At 33.0% G+C, this 20,533-nt stretch overlaps 1 protein-coding gene across 1 annotated transcript in view; it reads left to right on the top strand.

Annotated features, from left to right (window-relative positions):
* Positions 1 to 16,070, top strand: part of LOC106472487 (CD109 antigen-like) — a 27,920-nt gene extending 11,850 nt beyond the window's left edge. Inside the window, exons 8-28 of the mRNA XM_022401068.1 lie at positions 557 to 697; positions 1,741 to 1,789; positions 2,381 to 2,494; positions 2,776 to 2,887; positions 3,744 to 3,861; positions 4,088 to 4,201; positions 4,579 to 4,695; positions 4,968 to 5,096; positions 5,602 to 5,773; positions 6,225 to 6,419; positions 6,643 to 6,712; positions 7,333 to 7,513; positions 8,980 to 9,066; positions 9,608 to 9,785; positions 10,266 to 10,495; positions 10,737 to 10,888; positions 11,054 to 11,063; positions 11,522 to 11,718; positions 12,982 to 13,156; positions 13,345 to 13,450; positions 13,943 to 16,070. Of these exons, the coding sequence (XP_022256776.1) occupies positions 557 to 697; positions 1,741 to 1,789; positions 2,381 to 2,494; positions 2,776 to 2,887; positions 3,744 to 3,861; positions 4,088 to 4,201; positions 4,579 to 4,695; positions 4,968 to 5,096; positions 5,602 to 5,773; positions 6,225 to 6,419; positions 6,643 to 6,712; positions 7,333 to 7,513; positions 8,980 to 9,066; positions 9,608 to 9,785; positions 10,266 to 10,495; positions 10,737 to 10,888; positions 11,054 to 11,063; positions 11,522 to 11,718; positions 12,982 to 13,156; positions 13,345 to 13,450; positions 13,943 to 14,115 (2,820 nt within the window). The 3' untranslated portion in view covers positions 14,116 to 16,070. The remainder of the gene's footprint in view (positions 1 to 556; positions 698 to 1,740; positions 1,790 to 2,380; positions 2,495 to 2,775; positions 2,888 to 3,743; positions 3,862 to 4,087; positions 4,202 to 4,578; positions 4,696 to 4,967; positions 5,097 to 5,601; positions 5,774 to 6,224; positions 6,420 to 6,642; positions 6,713 to 7,332; positions 7,514 to 8,979; positions 9,067 to 9,607; positions 9,786 to 10,265; positions 10,496 to 10,736; positions 10,889 to 11,053; positions 11,064 to 11,521; positions 11,719 to 12,981; positions 13,157 to 13,344; positions 13,451 to 13,942) is intronic.
* Positions 16,071 to 20,533: the final 4,463 nt, after the last annotated feature.

Below are 20,533 nucleotides of genomic sequence, written 5' to 3'. Positions count from 1 at the left end.
GACAAAGTTGGGTCACAACAGCACATCAATGATCTGCTGAAGATGAGTCAGGATATAAGTAGTCTGACAAAGTTGGGTCACAACAGCACATCAATGATCTGCTGAAGATGAGTCAGGATATAAGTAGTCTGACAAAGTTGGGTCACAGTAGCATGTGATTAGTCTGAAATTGTTTTCTTAAGATCGATTTTTAGTACTTTTTTAAAAAAAGATAACTTTATTGCATTGTTTTTCTAGCTGGAATATGGTGATTCCTGTAATCAATAAGTGATTTTTGATATTTTATTGTATCTATTTCTGTGATATATTTGGTGTGGTCAAACAGATGAATTTATGGATCACTCTGAAGTTTAACATGATGTTAAAAATATTTCTGTGTGTTATTTACTTCTTCTAGATAACTATACATCTACTTATATACCCAAACTGTGTACAGATGAATATCTTTGTTTTTAGCTGACACGACAAGATACATGTAGATAAATTATCAACTTTTTAACAACCCATTAATAGATTTCTCCTTGTTTTGATTTCTTGTGTAATCTTAATATTTTAGGCTGTGGAGGCCATGTATAAATTTGAAGACTCGCATCTACAATTACAACGAGCGGTATGGAGAGATCGAGAGGGTGCTTCAGAAGAGATCCAGTATTATGCTACTTCCAGTTATGGTAGAGACCCTAACCAAACTTTTGCTGTAAGAATTACTTTTTTTCTTTCAATCTATTAATAATGATAGACTTTTCAACTTCTAGGCATGCTTTGTTTTTTTTTAAAAAAACAACAGTATAAGTCTTTTTTTTTTTCATCCACTAGTTACTTTTGCAGTCATTGTGCCTTTTGCGACATGGTGAATTTTTACTGTAGTTATTTTTTATAGCTTTGTCTTTATGATTGAAAAATGGGCATAGATAGGGATCAACATACATGAATCTTATCTTGCATTAATTTAAGTGCATTTTGTGTGAATTTGATGTATCCATACACAAAGTTCTCTGTTATAACATTTCCATATAATGGTATAACTTAGCCACCTGTTGCGAGCCTGTAGTTTTCTATTCTGTTATTCAAATGTCACATGTAACAACAAAAAGCTCCTGTTCAATGATACTAAGAATTTTTTTACTGTGAACATTATCAGAATTATTTGGATTTGGGTACTACATAATAAAATAATGATAACAGGTTACAAGCCAGTAATCACGGTTATAACACTACAGACACAGATTTATGTATATATATATATTTATTTATTCTTGAATAAAACATACCATTATGTTGTTGTTCAAATTTCTCTACTAAAACTGTAATAACTGAGATTTATCATAGTAGCCTAGAACATATTTAATCCTTTGAATGTTGGATTCTACAACACTTGTCTGGTATGTTATTTATATGTTATTGAAACTTGCTTGAAGATACAAAATATCAAGGGAAAAAAAAAAGTCTTTAGTCATTGCATCAGTGCTTCACAGTAAACACATTGTTTCTCATAATGATGTCACATGGAAAACACTTTCAAATCAAATCACACAGTTTGAAATATTCGTCATACGGTAACTCTGAGTCGTGTAGATGGTTTTATTTTACTTGAAAGCATTACACTGAAGAAATATATATAGTAATATCTCAAAACTAAATGCATTTTTTTCAAAGTTGTAAGTGTATTTTGAAGTATTATCATAATCAAATAGCTTGTCATAAAATTAAGAATTAATATATATTTCTTTGATCTTTAAGCTTTCGGGTCTAGTTGTCTTCACCAACATGAATGTTTCATCAATACCGAGTAAGTTTTTCAGATTTGCTCCAAACTCTTTATGAAAATACATATCCATCAGTTTTTTATAAAACGTGTTTCGTACCAGATAGAATTTGTTTCTGTTTAAAAAAAAAAAAGACCCTCATCTGTTTGGATAATGGTAGTGAAAGAAGAAATGTTTATACACGGTACAAACTGGTAAAGGTAAGCAAAAATCGAGAGGTTCAGAGGTTCTCCTTCCCGTCAGAAATATTTACTGGCTGAAAGACTGTGAGGGAATCGGTGCAACACAAGTTTTAATTCAGTTTCTGTTTACTTCTTGAGTTCCTTCAGTGATTATTACGTAGTGAAATACATCTTTATAGACTTGATTAACGAAATGCAGAAGAAAAATGTGTACCTAATGTGTTCACCTTATTAACATGTATTATTTCTAAATGTTGCACCCACATGAGAATTCTATTGTTCCTAATTATATATATATATGATTAGGAAAAATATAAATCAGAGGTGAACAAAGTATGTACAATTTTTTTTTTTGCACATACATTCATAAATACATACATACATGTATATATATATATATATATATATATATATATAAAATTTCCTTTACAGACAAGTGCAATAAAACGTTAGGGGTTCTTCCTTGTCGAAGTGGACAGTGTTTTCCTGTTGAGAAGATGTGTGATGGAGTTAGTGATTGCGATGATGGAACAGATGAAGGAGATTGTAAGTAGTCATTATGCTAGACTTTTTTTTTTATAAATGTAATCCCATTTTCAAGTATTGTGTTTATCATAGTTGACTTGCTGTATTAGATATTATACTTCGAAACAAACATTCCTGCTTAGATGGTTCTATATACACCCAATAAAGACTGATTTGAAATCCTTAATAAGAAACATGAGAATCAGCTTTAGTTGTTGAACAATTACAAGTCAGGTACTTTTGTTGGTAGATATAAACATGCGAAGAACCTTATTTTTAAATACATTGGATAATGTTGTAAGGTTTCCAGTCGGAGGAGGAAGATGAAGACTTTCACTTACTTCGTACGAGCAGGAACAGTTTCTTTTACGATGCTACTGGAGGAGATTTTGCCTGGCAAGATACTATTACAGGGTCAGTACCAAAATTAGATGTTTAAAATTCACATTCCTAATAACAGAATAACTAACAGTTTGTTGTTATTTTTATCTCTTTATCATGTGAAAAATAGCTTTTAATTCTCAGTTTGTTATTACTAAAATCACATTTCAGACTTTAATTGTAAATAAAATAAAATGCAACATATACATTATCGTGACAAAAATTCAGAGTTACGAACAACACTTATGTTCTGACAGTTGTTTTTTACATAATGTCAAGAAACTTCCAATTATCATTACAAGAATTAAAAGTATTTCAGCCAGTTCTGAAGCCTTGGTGTGAAACTGTGGGTTTAATGTTTTCAATAAATATAGAAACATCTACTCTTTGGCATCTTTCTTGTTATGAATTTCTGTATTGGAAATTTAAAAATTTGGTTGTGTTGAAAACTGTTAGCTAGGCATCTGTCAGTATTTTAAACTTTCATCCACAGTTTCAAAATTGATAAAGAAGGCAGTAGAAATATGTGAATGTTATTTCCAAGTTTCTTTACATTACAAAGACTAGCTTTTGTACCATAGATTGCAACTGTTAAATTGCAGCACTAAAACTATATGTTGTTTGATTTTAATTAGCTTTTACTGTCAAAGCAAAATAAACTGAACACCTAAAAATTTTAAGATGTATTTTGACAGAAAAATTTTACTTGTATAAATCAAAAAACCAACAGTTTTCTTGAAAATGAAAAAAATTGCACTTTTAAAAATCTTTGATGTTCTGTACATCTTTATTATGTTCATACACTAAAAGCTACAAGATAATGTCACTGTTACTTAATGGTATTTGTGTGTTTTTGGAAATTAGTTTACTGTTCGATAATATGTTACAGAAATGCAGATGATGCTTATGTTGCTTGTGATGTACCAAAGGGACCTGGAGTCTGGAGAATTAATGCTGTAGGAGTCAGTAAAGAATACGGATTGGCCATTCTAAACGATTTTCTTTATGTAAGTTTTTATTTCTACGAACCTATTATGCATGTCTATTTTATTATAAGGAGTGAGATAGCTTCCAGTTGTAATCACAGATTTTTTTTTCATTTCACACTTAACTGTAGGTGTTTTATCACTACCAGTGAAACGTTTTCTTTGGGTTATTGTATATATTTGTAAATAAACTGGTAGCTTGTACCATTGTAAGATTTTGACGCATCGTCACTATATCACATTACAGTACGATGCCACTAAGCCTTTCTTCATTACGGTGGAGGCCCCGACTACCGCTGTTCTTGGAGAGCAGATAGGAATGAGGGTTGTGGTGTTTAATTATGCAGAGTTTGAGATCAAGGTATGATAAACCATCCTGTCTTTATATACTCCATGTGTTGACCTTCAGATCAGTCATCCCTCTTAGGCTACATATGGTAGTTTAATATATGACTAAGCAAAATTACCATGCAGTTTGTCTGTCTTAATCCACGTCCCCACCCCCATTGAATAATCTTGTACAGTGTGCATCTATCTGCTATTTTTTTTTACATAACACTTCAAATACAATTGGCCCAACTAATTTTGCACACACCAGTATGTCACAGTGATATATTGTTTCATTATTAAAAATATCATGTGATTTTTAAAAAAGCGTATCTTTTAACTATATGACTGCATTTAGTAATTCAACTTGTGATATAAGCAAAATGATGAAATTGATTTTTCAAAACTTAGGCTGAAGTCATTTTAGAAGGTTCTGATGACTATCGATTTGTCCAAGTCGAGCCTCTGGGTGTTGTTTCATCATACGAACCACGAGTTACTGCAGGAGAACACCAACATTTACTGTATGTAAGTACACACATCTTCCTTCCATTGTCAGAGTAAAAGGAAAGTTCAAGTTGTGGGATACATATTATTCATCTTGCCTTGTCCACAAATATAATTGCAGATTCATATATCAGAGAGAGAGAGAACAAACTTCGTAAACTTGCAAACCCCCATTAACTAAATTGTGTCAGTCAATGGAAGTATACACTTATGGCAGAATCTAATGTTTACTATAAACTGCTGAGTAAATTTATAAAAACAGAATGTGAAAATTCGTTTGTTTCATTTTCCAGATCAGGCCATACCTGTATGAGGTTGTTTACATACCTGTAGTCGCTACAAGGACGGGAGATATTGAGGTTGTAATTACAGGAAGAACTCAGGTTGCCAGGGACAGAGTGGCTACCTCTATCACTATTTTAGTAAGTTTTCAGTAAGGAAGGTGTTATTAATGAGTTACTTAGAAACTTAATCGTCACAGTTTAAGTTTCACAGCAACAAGGCCATATCTGGTAATAGTATTTTTGTTATGTACATAAAGAACACACAATTCCATAACTTATTATTGGTCTAAATACTACAAAGAATTACAGCACACAAAATCTTTTATGCCCGAATGTGTTTACTACACGTGCAAATTGGGGAACAATTCTGTATAGTTTTATTTGCAGAATCAACTGTACAGTCGTATCGTTTTCAGTCGACAACAATACGACTGTACAGTTGATTTCTAGAGGATTATGAAAGCTGTGGTATAAAATACTTCTTGAATGTTTAATTGTAAACTAGAAAGTGAAAAATATATCTAAAATTAACCATATATATCCTGCATACCTACTGAACTCAATTGTTTAAAGTGTTTTTGTTTTGTTTTTTGTAGTTGCTCGTTTTGAAACACCAATGTAACAGTGTGCTTTTCTTTAATAGGCAGATGGAGTTCCCGTATATCGTCATACATCACTACTTCTGGAACTTAGAAACCAAGCCTATAACATCAAGTTTCTAGATGTTAATATCACAGAAGATCCAATTATTCCTTTTGAACAGATGTATCGACGCTACACCTTTGGATCACCAAAAGCCAAAGTGTCCATAATTGGTAGGAATATTTTATATATATCTCAAGTCCTAGTCAACTATAGCACGTGATAAAAATCTTTGATAGACCTTCTTTTACTTGTACATAAAATAGAAGTTAAGTCTGAAGTGAAAAGATATGTTACATACGTACTTCTACAAAAATCTGAAAACTATTCCTCCTCCTTTCAAACAAATAATTGCATCAGGAACAAAGTATTTTATAGAAAAATTCTTATTTTATTACTTTACTTCACAGGTTAAGCCTAACTAAGTCAAATAAGCAGAATGAATGGGGAGTCTCCTGAGATGTTCTCATTATGCATTTTACCATGTTGTTGTTGTTGTTGTACTTTACTTTCATTACTTATAATTGCACACTTTAGCGATTAAGAAACATATAAATCATTCTTTTTTTACAAGTGTTGTATAATGTGGAATACATCCTACAATGAAGTTAATGTATTTGACAGGTGATATTGTAGGAGCACCTGCACCTGGAGATAACTTTATTGAAACTTCCGATCTGGATGTTGCTCTACCTGTGAAATCGGGAGAACATGTCATGTTTGATTTTGCTTACAATCTTTATACACTCATTTACTTGAGGTTGACAAATCAACTGAAAGGAGATACCTTGAGAAATACCCTGAGGTTTCTAAACAGAGGTACTACTGTAAGCCTTTTATTTATACGATATTAAAGTTCAAACAAATGCAAAATATTGGAAGATTTTGTAAATATTATAGTTTAACTTGTTGATAGTGTTCTTAAGAATATCTTCTTTTTGAGTGTTGGATGGTATTTTAGATTTTACGCTTATCTTACTATCAAAATAAACTTCATTTTGTAAGGAACTTGTGAAAGACAACTTATGATTTTATGTTTCAGCTTATGTCTACCAGATGGTGTTTTGGAAGGATGGAGCTTTCAGTATGTTCAAGAAAGAACCAAGTGTCTGGTAAGAGTTAGGCTTAGTGGATAACTTGGCAGATTGTATATCTGTGGTTCCTCCTCCATTACTAACACAACAACAACAACAAAGTAATTGTAATATACACTTTTTCAGCCTGACAGGAGTAGTCCAGCACTTGGGGGTGGGAGGTGGGGCGTGACTGGCTGCCTTTCTCTAATCTGTCACTTTAAAATTAGGGATAGCTAGTACAGACAACTTTCAAGTAGCTTTGCCCAAAAATCAACAAACAGTTAACAGTTCATGTTATGCTGCACTGATTGTTGTTCTTCTAAATTTGAATGCACTCTTTAACTTCAGTTATTATGCTGACAAAAACCAAAACCTAATGACTGATATTCACACGTGTAAACTAGTAAGCTATGATATTCACACGTGTAAACTAGTAAGCTTTAACCTCAATTCAGAATGTGGTGGATAAATTTGGAAAACTCACAACTTGTGTGTTAATAATGAATGTTCACTTGGCAATAAATAAATAATGTTTTTTACTTAATTAAGTACAGCATACAGATGGCAAAGTATTGCCGGCATGATTTAGTTCTCGCGTAGATGTAATGTGTGATAGCACAGTGCGGTAGAATACAACATGTTTGTTCTTTGGGTAGGTTGACAGCTTACTGTGCTAGGATATACAGCCTGGCTCAGTATCCTGATTGGGAGAATTACCTCTTCATAGACCCTGAAATTATATCGAACTCCATAAAGTTTGTGCTCCGACACCAGACAAAGGATGGATCTTTCTACGAGACGGTTAAACACCCCTGGAACAGAAAAATGGCACCAAAGGTTAAAGCTGTTTCTTTACTTTTCAGAAAACATTTATATTGAGGCTTGAAATATGTTTGATGTCATCATTTTTTGTAATTGAGGCTCGAAATATATTTGATGTCATTACTTTTTGTAAGATATATTGCTATAAACTATTCCACCACACGTTGGAATTATAAAATTTAAAAATAAACTAGTTCAGTATTAAATAGATTTTATATTTATTTTAATTAACAGCTTTTGATCAAACATAGGTTGACTATATAAACGTGACTTGTTTGTTAATTTGGCCGGTTCTGTGTAACAAAAGTGACTAAAGGTACATAATGCCAGAAATCAGTATACAACAAAAATTGATTAGAATCCCTTGAATTCTTAATTGTATACTCTTGTGATTATGGTATAAGATGCACTTATTACTAGAAACTAAAGTATGTGTGTGTGTGTGTGTATTATTTAAAGAGGGTTGAAAACATTATATTAAAATGATTTTGAATATGCAAATCAGCAAGCCACATGACAACCACAGCCAATTTAAAGTTGCAGTGGAACTGAATATGTCAGAAGTACATTTTGACATTGTTTGGTATTTTAAGGTAATGTAATACCATAAGAAATTGTCCACTTTTGGAAAGTGTATTTAACAGTCCTTTCTGATGCAAAATATTCATACACTTGGATCATGAATAGTTATTCTGATTAGGAATTTAGAACTTTCAGGATGGGGATATCCCTTGTTTTTAATAGCAATGGAGAACAAAGAAATATGGATCAACTTGGGGTAACAGGACCACGTAGAAAGAGACCTGCAACAGATTGCACAGGAGCTGTTGTCAGCAAAGTTTGACATCTTATCACATTTCAGCATCCACAAACTCTGTCATCCTTGTACACAAGGATTATGAAAAGCCTGTAAAAAGTAGTGGGGTGTTGTTGACTAGAGCTTGGCAATTAGGTGTATTTGCTAATTGATTAATTAATCTATTGTTGGAATAATTGGAAATGGTACTGATCTGAAACATCAACTGTGATTAATTGATTATTTGCGACAATAGGTGTAATCAGGATTTCATTGACTTTTGGAATAGTTGGAACCACTAATTTTGATTAATTGGTCTAATGATAATTATCATTAATCATTTCTTTGTGACACTAATTAATGTAATTGATTAAATCCCCCAGTTCTAGAATGAAACTTTTGCAGTGGAAACTACACTGTGAGGCTACTGTCAATACACACACATTTCTCTGATAGAACATGGCACAGCAACTTGGACTATAATAATGACTTGGTGATGCTCCAAAATCTTTTTTGTATAATGTCCTCAACCTGTTTTAATTGACTTTGTAGAACTTAATGAAATACCACTTATGGATATGAACATTTAGCATTTTTTGGGGAAATTTAAAATGAAATTAGAATTTAATGTTTTGTTAAATAGGTAATATTTAATTGTAATATACTTTTATCCAATCATATGCAGCAATATCTTGAAGATGGACGTGGAAAAAATGTGACATTAACAGCCCATGTGACAATTACTCTTGCTGAAGTATTGGCCTTGCCTGGGGTATGACCTGCTGTTCATGTGATCCAACCCTAGAATATATTTTACACTTATTAATGATCTGTTACAAATTTACCTTTTGCATGAAGCAAGATACTTGTATCCAAAATGACTTAGTGTGATCTCGCAGGGTACATTTTATGTATGATTTAATGTGATCTCGCAGGTTACATTTTATGTATAATTTAGTGTGATCTCGCAGGGTACATTTTATGTATGATTTAATGTGATCTCTCAGGGTACATTTTATGTATGATTTAGTGCGATCTCGCAGGGTACGTTTTATGTATGATTTAGTGCGATCTCGCAGGGTACGTTTTATGTATGATTTAGTGCTATCTCGCAGGGTACATTTTATGTATGATTTAGTGTGATCTCGCAGGGTACATTTTATGTGCTGTAAGGATTGGCATTCTACCAACTTTTGTTAATTTTCATTCATAGTTTTAATACAGCTTCTAGAATTCAAAGGAAGTAGACATAACATATTTTGTTTTTCCTGTGATTGTCTAGATAATGAGATATTCTTCAACATTGGTTGTAGGAACTGCGAACAGAGACGGCAAATGCACGAGCCAGAGCAGTGATGTACTTAGAACGTCAGCTGCCCCAACTTACCAGTCCATATGATGTTGCTATCGTCACCTATGCTCTGATGGTAGCAGGAAGCGTTGAGGCAGAAGTGGGCTTTAATATGTTAGACAAGATGAAGCGAGAGATGGGTGTGTATGTCTTTCAGCACTATTCTTTTGAGCATGTCATCCATCCTTAAAAACGAAACTAAAACTAATTATATTCAGAACCCCTTTTTTCTTCATTAAATTAATTGTTTAATTCTCTGTAGAAGATATAATTATGTGATTCACAATGTCACAGATGCTAAGAATTATCATGTAAAAAGGAATCTCTTATTTTACATCTGTGTTTTTCATGCAAATAAACCACACTCCAGCTGCTACTGTCGAAATGATTATAAAAATCTTGGATGCTCGTTGAAATATACCTATCTGTTTTGGTCTGATAGAAGCATTTATGTTTTTTAATTATTAAGTTTCTTAAAAAAAAAAGACATTTTCCTCAGAGTTGATAAGCCTTTAAACAAAGCTAGTTAGAAATAAAAAAAAAAATAGCAGTAAATTTCCTGTTGTACTTATGTCACAAGGTTGTAAAACTAATACTATTTATTCATTGTTCTTCACCAGAGGGACTGGTGTATTGGAGCCCTGAACCCATTCCTCCTCCAGAAATAGTCTATCAAAATCAACGGCCTTTTATTATGCCACGTTTTCCAAACAAATGGGATGCGGTGGCAGTAGAAGCCACAGCTTATGCTCTGATGGTGTATATCCGTCACGGTGGCATCATACAAGATCAAATAGTGAGGTGGTTGAACAGCATGCGCCTTCATGATGCTGCTTTCATTTCTACTCAGGTAGACACTGCTATAGTTAAAAATCAATCTTTCCCTTAATTCTCCGTGATTTATGGTAAATAATGTCCACTCGCTTATTTTTGTTAAAAGTTATCACGATGGCCCAACGATTAAGATAATTTTTTTAACATATATTCATACTTTGACACGATATTAAAATATTTCTGTTGTTTATTACATTAAACTATGTTTTTATCTCAGTGAGTTTTATCTACAAATTCTTTCATTTCTCTGTTGCTAGGATACTGTTGTTGCGATGCAAGCCTTAATTGAATCATCTTTTAGAACTCACGTGAGAGACATTACTAAAATGAATTTGAAAGTTGAGTCTTCGTCCAATCCAGGAGAAGTTGCTGAGCTTGAAGTTGATGAAAATAACTTGGCTACGTTCAAGTTTGAACGTAGCCAAGTTATCATCATCCAATAAATCAAGGTCCATAAATTAGTTTCACAGAATGGTATCTTACCGATACTGACTCGAACGTAGCCAAGTTATCATCATCCAATAAATCAAAGGTCCATAAATTAGTTTCACAGAATGGTATCTTACCGATACTGGTCAGTATCGGTAAGATACCATTCTGTGAAACTAATTTATGGACCTTGGATTTATTGGATGATGATAACTTATATAAAGTAACTCTGATATTATAAGAATGAAGTTTGTATTGTCTTGTGCAGAGTTTCACAAACTGAGGTCTGCGAGTAATCTGAACCGTCATAAAAATATCTTAAGAAATATGATTTATAGAATAAAAAACAAATTTGCGTAAAGTTAAGTTTATATGAATTAAAACATTTAATTTTGTTGGAATACAACTTTTAATGTAAAAAAACATTTACTAATATTTGAAAAATGTTGGTCTAGCACAACTCCTATTGTGATTGGAAGATTAAAAGCATATGAATGTTATGTACATTCAGATTAAAATAATCAAACAGAAACCTCTGTCCTAATCAACCTATAAAGAACAAGTCATAGCCTAAGAAAGTAACTTTCATAAAAACCTGTCTTTACTTGTTTAGGTTGCACCTAATGTGTGGGGTCACGTGGAAGTTCAGGCTAAAGGATCGGGACTTGCAGTCCTCCAACTGGATGTTCAATACAATGTAGATCGAGACTTTCTACTTCTCCAGCCTCCCGTACATTCCTTCGACTTATCAGTAACTGCTCAGTACCACGGTCGGAACAAATCCCATCTTAACATCGAGAGCTGTGCAAGGTAAGAACTCGTAATATTTGTTGTTAGTTTTACTCAATTAGGCCAACAGTGGAATCAAACCCAGTGTATTGTGCAAGTACATTGTTATAACTGCAATATGGGGAAAAAATAGTAGTTAATTAAATATATAATGCCTTTTTTTTTGCAATTTATAAGTGTGTTCTTTATGTAAACTGGTAGGTTATAGCTCTAAATTACTTTTTAAATTACTAAATTTGCAACACTGTATACTTATTTGGTTACTAAGTTATTAAATTATAATTAACTTACCAAGAAGAATATGCTCTTAAGTAGGCTTAGGTGATGGTGAGGTGATAAATACAAATTTTACTACTATTGTTTTTGTTTTTTTAACTAGCTGCGTAATACGATGGATTAAAAAAAAGTGAAGTCCCTGAAATGCATTATAATTATGTTTTAGTTTAGTATTAGTAGATTACACTATACACTCAGCTAGGTAGAGCACAGTTAAAGCTTATACTACAGCATCATAATATAGTTAGTTGTCACCAGAGGGCATACTGGGAGCTGATTAAAAAAATTGCCAGGATTTATTTTAAATAATGAATGCTATCACTCCATATTGTTCCTATACTTCAAGAAGTAGGATTTCTAAATGAGAGTTTTCATACAAGAGGGTGTGTCCCCCTCTCACACACATACACACACTGTGGTACTATCAAGACTGTGTGTTTTGAGTAAGCAGCAGAAATTTTCCAAGCACAACGAGCATGATTTCCAGGTCTTACCCCTGACGATGTTTGACTGTGGATCTGCTTAATGTTTTTAGAATCCTGAGACCTGCCCACTATGTTGATGGACCTGAAAGGCAGTGTGTGTGATGTGAAATACACCTGGGTATCACATCGTGTTGTGAATATAAACAATAGTGGACACTCCAAACATTACAAATTTTATAATGACAATTATTTTTGCCACTGGTAGTTATTATTGTCATGTTTGTTTGCTTTTGACCACAAAACTACAGAATGGGTTGTCTGTACTGTGCTCACAATGGAGCATTTCATCCAACAATATAAGCCAACTAACTTGTGTCATAAATCCGTCTATCCATCTTCCCTCCCCCACAATAAAATTTAGTTAATTTTCTATAATTCAATCAATAACTGGAGAAGGTCATAAAAATTTTGTTACAACTCCAGCTGGCTTATATTATTTCATGTTTTCTGTTTTTTTAACCACATTTTCTATAGAGCTAAATTTGTCTTAACAAAATATTAACCCCATATTTATATAACTCAGATGGAAACTGCTATCCGAGAGTCCTACCAGTGGTATGGCTGTAATAGAAATTACCCTTCCTACGGGATACATGATGTACAAACCTATTATGGATTCTTATGTTAGAAAAGAGGTAGTACCTCGACTGAGGCGAGGAAGAGTACTACCACGATCGGCGGTTTTTATGTTTGACTATGTGAGTATCGTTGGCATGTTGTTAATAAACTAGTATGGTTATTTTGTATCTAGTTATAATTATAACTACGCCAAGTCGATTGACAATTAATTGTCTGTAAAATTAACTTAACACATTGAATTGTACTTGCATGTTTACAGTCAATTCTGTTATTAACATTTATTTTGCATTTTTATATCCTGTTTTAGCTGGACTCCGAGTGGTTATGTGTGAATTTCACTACTGAAAGATGGTACCCTGTGGCCAACTTAACCCGTTATTTGAAGGCTCGAGTATATGATTACTACACTCCTGGTGAGTCACTGCTCAGATATAAACCAATCAGTCACTCTAAAATACAAAAAAAACAACTAATAACACTTCTACTGAGTTTCTTTGAGTAAAGTTTGTACTTTACCCAGTCATCTGTTCAAAGAATTTTATTGTTTGATCACATAACTATGTTTGTACCTTACCCAGTCATCTGTTTAACAGAATTTTATTGGTTGATCAGATAATCATACAGTTTCTTCAGTAAAGCATTTCTCATATCCAAAAATCCAGAGAAAAATGTAAACTTCATTAGTAAACACGGAAAGTATTTTGTGAACCAACTTATTATCACACATTGATTCGTATAGTGAAGTAAAAATATAATCAAGCACATTCGACGGTGTAATTTTAAATCTATGTTACGGACCCAGTATTTTCATTTAGTTACTTTTCCTATCTTTCTGTAAAATGCTTTTAACCATAAAATCTCACAAGTATACATGAATCTCAAACTGCTGTTCTTCCTTTACTTAGAGCGATTCAAGGAAATGATCTATGAAGCGTACGACCTCTACGTACTTAACATCTGTGAAGTATGTGGGTCCTACCAGTGCCCGTATTGTCCATTTTTCAGCGGTGTTGCCAAAGTCTCCTCACACTTCCTATCCTTGTTACTTGGGCTCATTTTGTGGAGGATGACAACATAATGATTACTTGGGCCACTTATAATGTTGTGACGTCTCTCAGGTGAATGGGTTTACGTATGTCTAAACATACTGTCTGTGTCAGGTGGAAAACCTTGAGAAATTGTTAAAACCAGTTTAACGGTTTGGTGAAATCTGTTAAAATGTACAGCAAATTTTAAGCCCCGCCATGTTTTATCATCATGAGTGATGAACTAATGGAAATTCAAAAAATGTAAAGAAATGTTTAGTGTTTTCCATTTTATACAGAATCACTTTTTATAGTTATTTGTAGTTTATTTTTAGAAGCGATTATTCAGATGATGATATATGCTATGTATTTTAAGGTTAAATAGTAACACTTTAAAAACGTGATGCAAAAGAACTTAATTGTTACTAAAATAAAATCTTTTAGCTCGTAATGTTATGAAATAAGGGACTTGGTATTTAATTTCAGTCAGCTTGGATAATACTTACACGTTTTCAAAGATTTCGAGCTGCTGATAACACATACTGAATTTGCTTTTTAACTAAATAGCATTTTTCATTCAATACTTTATGTTGCAAACAAAACTCTAAGACTCTTTCGACCTATCACAAACAGTTACTATATATATTAGTAAAGGTTAACTTACCACCAGTCTTTTCATATTAAAGTTTTCAAATCTTTATTTCATTGTAGTCCTAAGCCCCACCCTTACCATATTTTATACAGCCCCATTATCAGTTGGGCAATCGATATTTTGATAGCCGTGGAGAGCATAACTCATCCAGATAAGATCACGAACTTCCAATTCTATTACATTAAGTTTTTTATTAAAATCCACATCAACACAATAAGGATCTTAATATAGTGTTACACAGAGTATTTGCTGTTCTTCTCCAAACCAATATATGTGAAGTTATTCAATCTATTGGCTAATGGTAATGTAGCACAACCAAAATTTTAAAACTGCAAAAAATTCAGAATTTCTGATCGTAACTCTTACAAACAAAAGGTATTTTTTGAAAAGCTCTGAAGTGTAACCTAATTTTACTAGAGATAGTACAACAAACGTTTAAACAGAAAAAAAAAGGGGGGAACTGGTCATTAAATCACTAGATAATTCTTGTAAATGCATTTAGGTTTGGGGGTTGTACATGTTTTGCAAAGTTAAGAAACTAACATCCACTGACAACACCACACCCTCACATTCAGCGAGATATCAGTTACTACGGCTTTAAAATACACTAATGTGTTAGTTTCTAGTTGCCAAATTTAAAACTTCATTTTGTTATGCGGGACTTTTCTAGATTTAAAATATTTAAGAGGAGAAAACTGTATTAAAAACATCAAAGTTGTTTTGTCCATCATTAATTTTTAACTTTGAATAACATTTCATGGCCAGCAATGTTTGTTTGACATTATGAAACTAAACCGATCTCTTGTAATAATTCTAACAGAGAAATACCCAACCAAGAGACTTAAAGCAGCTGACCTACTTCTGCCAAACAAAGTATATCCATTTCTGGTACTAATTCTATTAAAATAAAGGTTTGTTTTTTGTAGCACATAGGTTTTGTGCTTTTTATTTATTATTTTTCCAAAACATGCAATAGGATAAAAATAACTTTCAGTAAAAACTGGCATAGCACATAAAAGTGACCTATGATTAATAGCAAAATAAACTGCTCAATATCCCAAAAAAAAGGACAAGAAACAGATTTAACACACTTCTCTCTGACTTTAGACTAAGAGTTTCAGTGTTAAACATGTAATGACTATGAGAGTTGAAGCGACAAAGGAGAAAAAAAACAAAAAAATCAGTCCCTTCTTAATAAGTAACTAAAAAAAAACTTCATGCCGACTTTATTCTCTTTCGCTATTACCTGGTTTCTAAATCAGTCAAATTTTAGCTACGTATGTATTAAATTTATTCGTAAAAGTTCTCCAAAGAAAGTGATCCCTACCTAGACTTCAATTTGTAGTTAACAACAAAGGCCGATGTAGCACGAAAAAGAAAACCAAACAGATATGGATTTTAAAAAATTATGCTTTGTGAATTATCCATTGCACGTCTTTGTTTAGTCTGACTTGAGAAAAAAAGTTATATTAAAGTCTGTCTGTAAGATGTATGTAAATATTGTACCTTTAAATAAGATCTTGGTTGAAAAACTGGACATTCTTGCATTTTTTAATGATAATACTAAGTGTTGGGTAAACCAATTTTGATTTTAAATACTATACAATTTAAAAATTATAATTTAATTTTGCAAAATAAAAAACTTGTGTTAATTGAAATGTAAGACATTTTTTTTATAAAAGTCACAACTTTGTCATAATCATAGACAGCTATTTTTTACATTTAATCATTCTACCCCAAGTTTGGCTTTCTTCACTAATTAAAATTATATTGTGAAAAAAAATCTGAGATCTTGCACATTCTATTAAAGAAGACATTCATTTTAATACTTAGAGAAAACAAGGTGCAAGGCCTAACGTATACTACTCCTATTTTCAAACTGAGACAACAAACAATATAAACCAGTTTGTTAAAAACAGAAACAACAAACAATATAAACCAGTTTGTTAAAAACAGAAACAACAAACAATATAAACCAGTTTGATAAAAACAGAAACAACAAACAATATAAACCAGTTTGTTAAAAACAGAAACAACAAACAATATAAACCAGTAGAAATTTTGTTTATAGATAGTAATTATATTATTAAGTGTTAGCAGTCACGTGGTACGTTGTCCTGGTTACAGATAATATACCAAAACATTACATACATCATAAGACTCGTGGAATATTATTTTGCGCAAAGCTACACGAGGACTATCTGCGCTAGAGCAGCTAGTCATCACCACCCACCGCCAACTCTTGGGCTACTCTTTTACCCAACGAATAGTGGGATTGACTGTAACTTTATAACGCTCCCACGGCCGAAAGGGCGAGCATGTTTGGTGGGACGGGGATTCGCATCTGCGACCATCAGACTCGTGAAATGTCAATAGCAAGTAATTCACACAAGTCAAGCTTATACTGCATATTTTTTATATTCACGTAAACGCTACATCGAAAAGTTCAAAATCACCGTAATATTTCTACTACCATTTTATTCCGTATACAAACCCCGTTTTGTAGTATATATACATAATACACCAGGAATTCCACTTATAATAATAGTTATAGTTTTCAATCCGTGTAAGCTCAAGCATACGAAATCCTAATATTTTACAAATTACGATGTACATAACTAATAACTACATCTTTCATATCAAAAAAAAATCTGGAAGTTTCCCGCAGCTTTCAAAGACCATTGTAATGCTGATAATAAAAAACCCAACTAATTAAAAAATATGCTTGGAAAATTACAAAATAGTCTCCTAATTATGGAACCACTAAAATGTTTTATACATCATCCATTAATCAAGAGAGAAAAAAAAAAGGCTTAACAGTTAATTTTACGTATCATCCATTATTAGAGAGAGAGAAAGAAAAAGCTTAACAGTTAATTTTACGTATCATCCATTATTCGAGAGAGAAAGAAAAAAGGCTTAACAGTTAATTTTACGTATCCATTATTCGAGAAAGAAAAAAGGCTTAACAGTTAATTTTACGTATCATCCATTATTCGAAAGAGAAAAAAAAGGCTTAACAGTTAATTTTACGTATCATCCATTAATCGAGAGAGAAAAAAAAAAGGCTTAACAGTAAGTTACAAATTCAAAATGTCCATCGGTATTCTTTTCATATCCTTTATATTGTACATACTTAACGTTTGTCTGTTTAGAGAGTCTGGTACGTTATATAATTATTATTTTAATGAAATAAGTACGTGTATTTTTACACCTTGGTGTGAAATGGTAATGGTTAAATTATGATTTCATGTGTTATCATTACAAATATTAGACAGTCAAAGTAGCGACTCGATCCCTGCTTTAAAACGGAAACTTAATCTCTACCTTGCAAGCTACAATAACCAATCATCTTTAAGATTATTACACTATGGCTGCTTCTAGATTTGTGTCCATAATTTATAACAAGTATTGGTTCTAGCCAAACGAGGGTTTTAGGGGCAAAACCTATTTTCTGTCGTAGGTTGAGACGACAAAAAAATCATCCATTCTAAAATCATGAATAGAAATGAATGAACGATAAAATAAAAACTTGTTTCAGGATTGTAAAATATATATATATATATATATATATATATACACACGTAAACATCTTTACTGCAATCACAAGTTTCCCATAATATACATTCGGTTTCTTTGTTTGTAATTAAGCACAATGGGATATCTGTGCTCTGCCCACCACGGGTATCGAAACCCGGTTTATAGCGCTGCAAGTCCGAAGACATAACGCTGTGTTACTGGGAGGATTCTGTTCCACTGATCGAGCCACTATAGAAACTAAAAACATATTACCACTGCTTTGTGCAATATGGGTAGTTCACGTGCAACTTGTTAATTTTTTTTTAAATTGTTGTCGTCTCGACAGTTTATCCCATTTACCCTGACTTTGGGTATTGAACATACTTAGAAATAGGGTTAGCTAATTATCTGAAAAAGTAAACCTTTCACCCCGATATTTCACTAACTGACCTTTCACATTACGTCGTTCATGACGATGCTGCTTGCAGAAGTTCCAATTTAATTGAATAAATTTTTTAATCGCATCTACAACTTTGTTTGAGAGACGTTCTCAGTGTTCTAAATGTGCTGGATCATAATTAAATCAACAGTACAACTTGCTGGTAATAATCAGCACAGAACAACTATGTTGGACACGTTTATATTCAGTGTATTAACTGTTGATAAACGATCCTTATTCTGGTAATAATCACCACAGAACAACTATGTTGGACACATTTATATTCACAGTGTATTAACTATTGATAAACGATCCTTATTCTGGTAATAATCACCACAGAACAACTATGTTGGACACGTATATATTCACAGTGTATTAACTATTGATAAACGATCCTTATTCTGGTAATAATCACCACAGAACAACTATGTTGGACACGTTTATATTCACAGTATTAACTACTGATAAACGATCCTTATTCTGGTAATAATCACCACAGAACAACTATGTTGGACACATTTATATTCAGTGTATTACCTATTGATAAACGATCCTTATTCTGGTAATAATCACTACAGAACAACTATGTTGGACACGTTTATATTCACAATGTATTAACTACTGATAAACGATCCTTATTCTGGTAATAATCACCACAGAACAACTATGTTGGACACGTTTATATTCACAGTGTATTAACTACTGATAAACGATCCTTATTCTGGTAATAATCACCACAGAACAACTATGTTGGACACATTTATATTCACAGTGTATTAACTATTGATAAACGATCCTTATTCTGGTAATAATCACCACAGAACCACTATGTTGGACACGTTTATATTCACAGTGTATTAACTGTTGATAAACGATCCTTATTCTGGTAATAATCACCACAGAACAACTATGTTGGACACATTTATATTCACAATGTATTAACTATTGATAAACGATCCTTATTCAAGAATGTTCTATACATCGTTCACCGTTTACGAGAATATCTCATCACATAATTGAGAAAAAGTAACAGGTTAATTTAGGGCAATAGTCTTCCTTTAAACCAGCAGAAATATAGCGGTTATTAATGAACTAGCGTTTTTAAATACATCTAGGGCTCGTTCACTTATACTGTACATCAAAATTATACGCCCCCCAGTGGCACAGCGGCATGTCTGCGGACTTACAACGCAAGAAACCGGGTTTCGATACCCGTGGTGGGCAGAGCACAGATAGCCCTTGTGTAGCTTTGTGCATAATTAAAAACAGACAAAAACAAACAAACAAAATTATACAGTGGACGAATTCTTGTTATTTTCAAGTTATTGTTTGTTTTTGAATTTCGCGCAAAGCTACACGAGAGCTATCTGCGCTAGCCGTCTCTAATTTAGCAGTGTAAAACTAGAGGGAAGGCAGCTAGTCATCACCACCCACCGCCAACTCTTGGACTACTCTTTTACCAACGAATAGTGGGATTGACCGTCACATTATAACGCCCACACGGCTGAAAGGGCGAGCATGTTTGGTGTGAGAGGGATTCAAACCCGCGACCCTCAGATTGCGAGTCGAGTGCCTTAACCACCTGGCCTTTCAAGTTATAAGTATTATAACCTACATCTTGGTAATTAGAACCTTAATTCGAGTCGACCGCTCGGTAAAATAATCCTAAACAAAACAACTCATTTTTACAACTTAATCTTACTTTCTCAACATAACATGTTGATCTGTATAAGTGGCAAAACGATGGTTTCTAAAAAGAAGAAGATCTGATTACTTGTCTACAGATCGTTGTCTTATCATATTTTAGGCCCGGCATGGCCAGGGTAGTTAGGGCGCTCGACTCGCAATCTGAGGGTCGCGG

The sequence above is a fragment of the Limulus polyphemus genome, unplaced genomic scaffold (genome assembly GCF_000517525.1).
Source record: "Limulus polyphemus unplaced genomic scaffold, Limulus_polyphemus-2.1.2 Scaffold5376, whole genome shotgun sequence".
Taxonomy (NCBI): Eukaryota; Metazoa; Arthropoda; class Merostomata; order Xiphosura; family Limulidae; genus Limulus; species Limulus polyphemus.
Note: the sequence above shows the minus strand (reverse complement) of the source record. Positions and strands in the feature narration are given on the sequence as shown.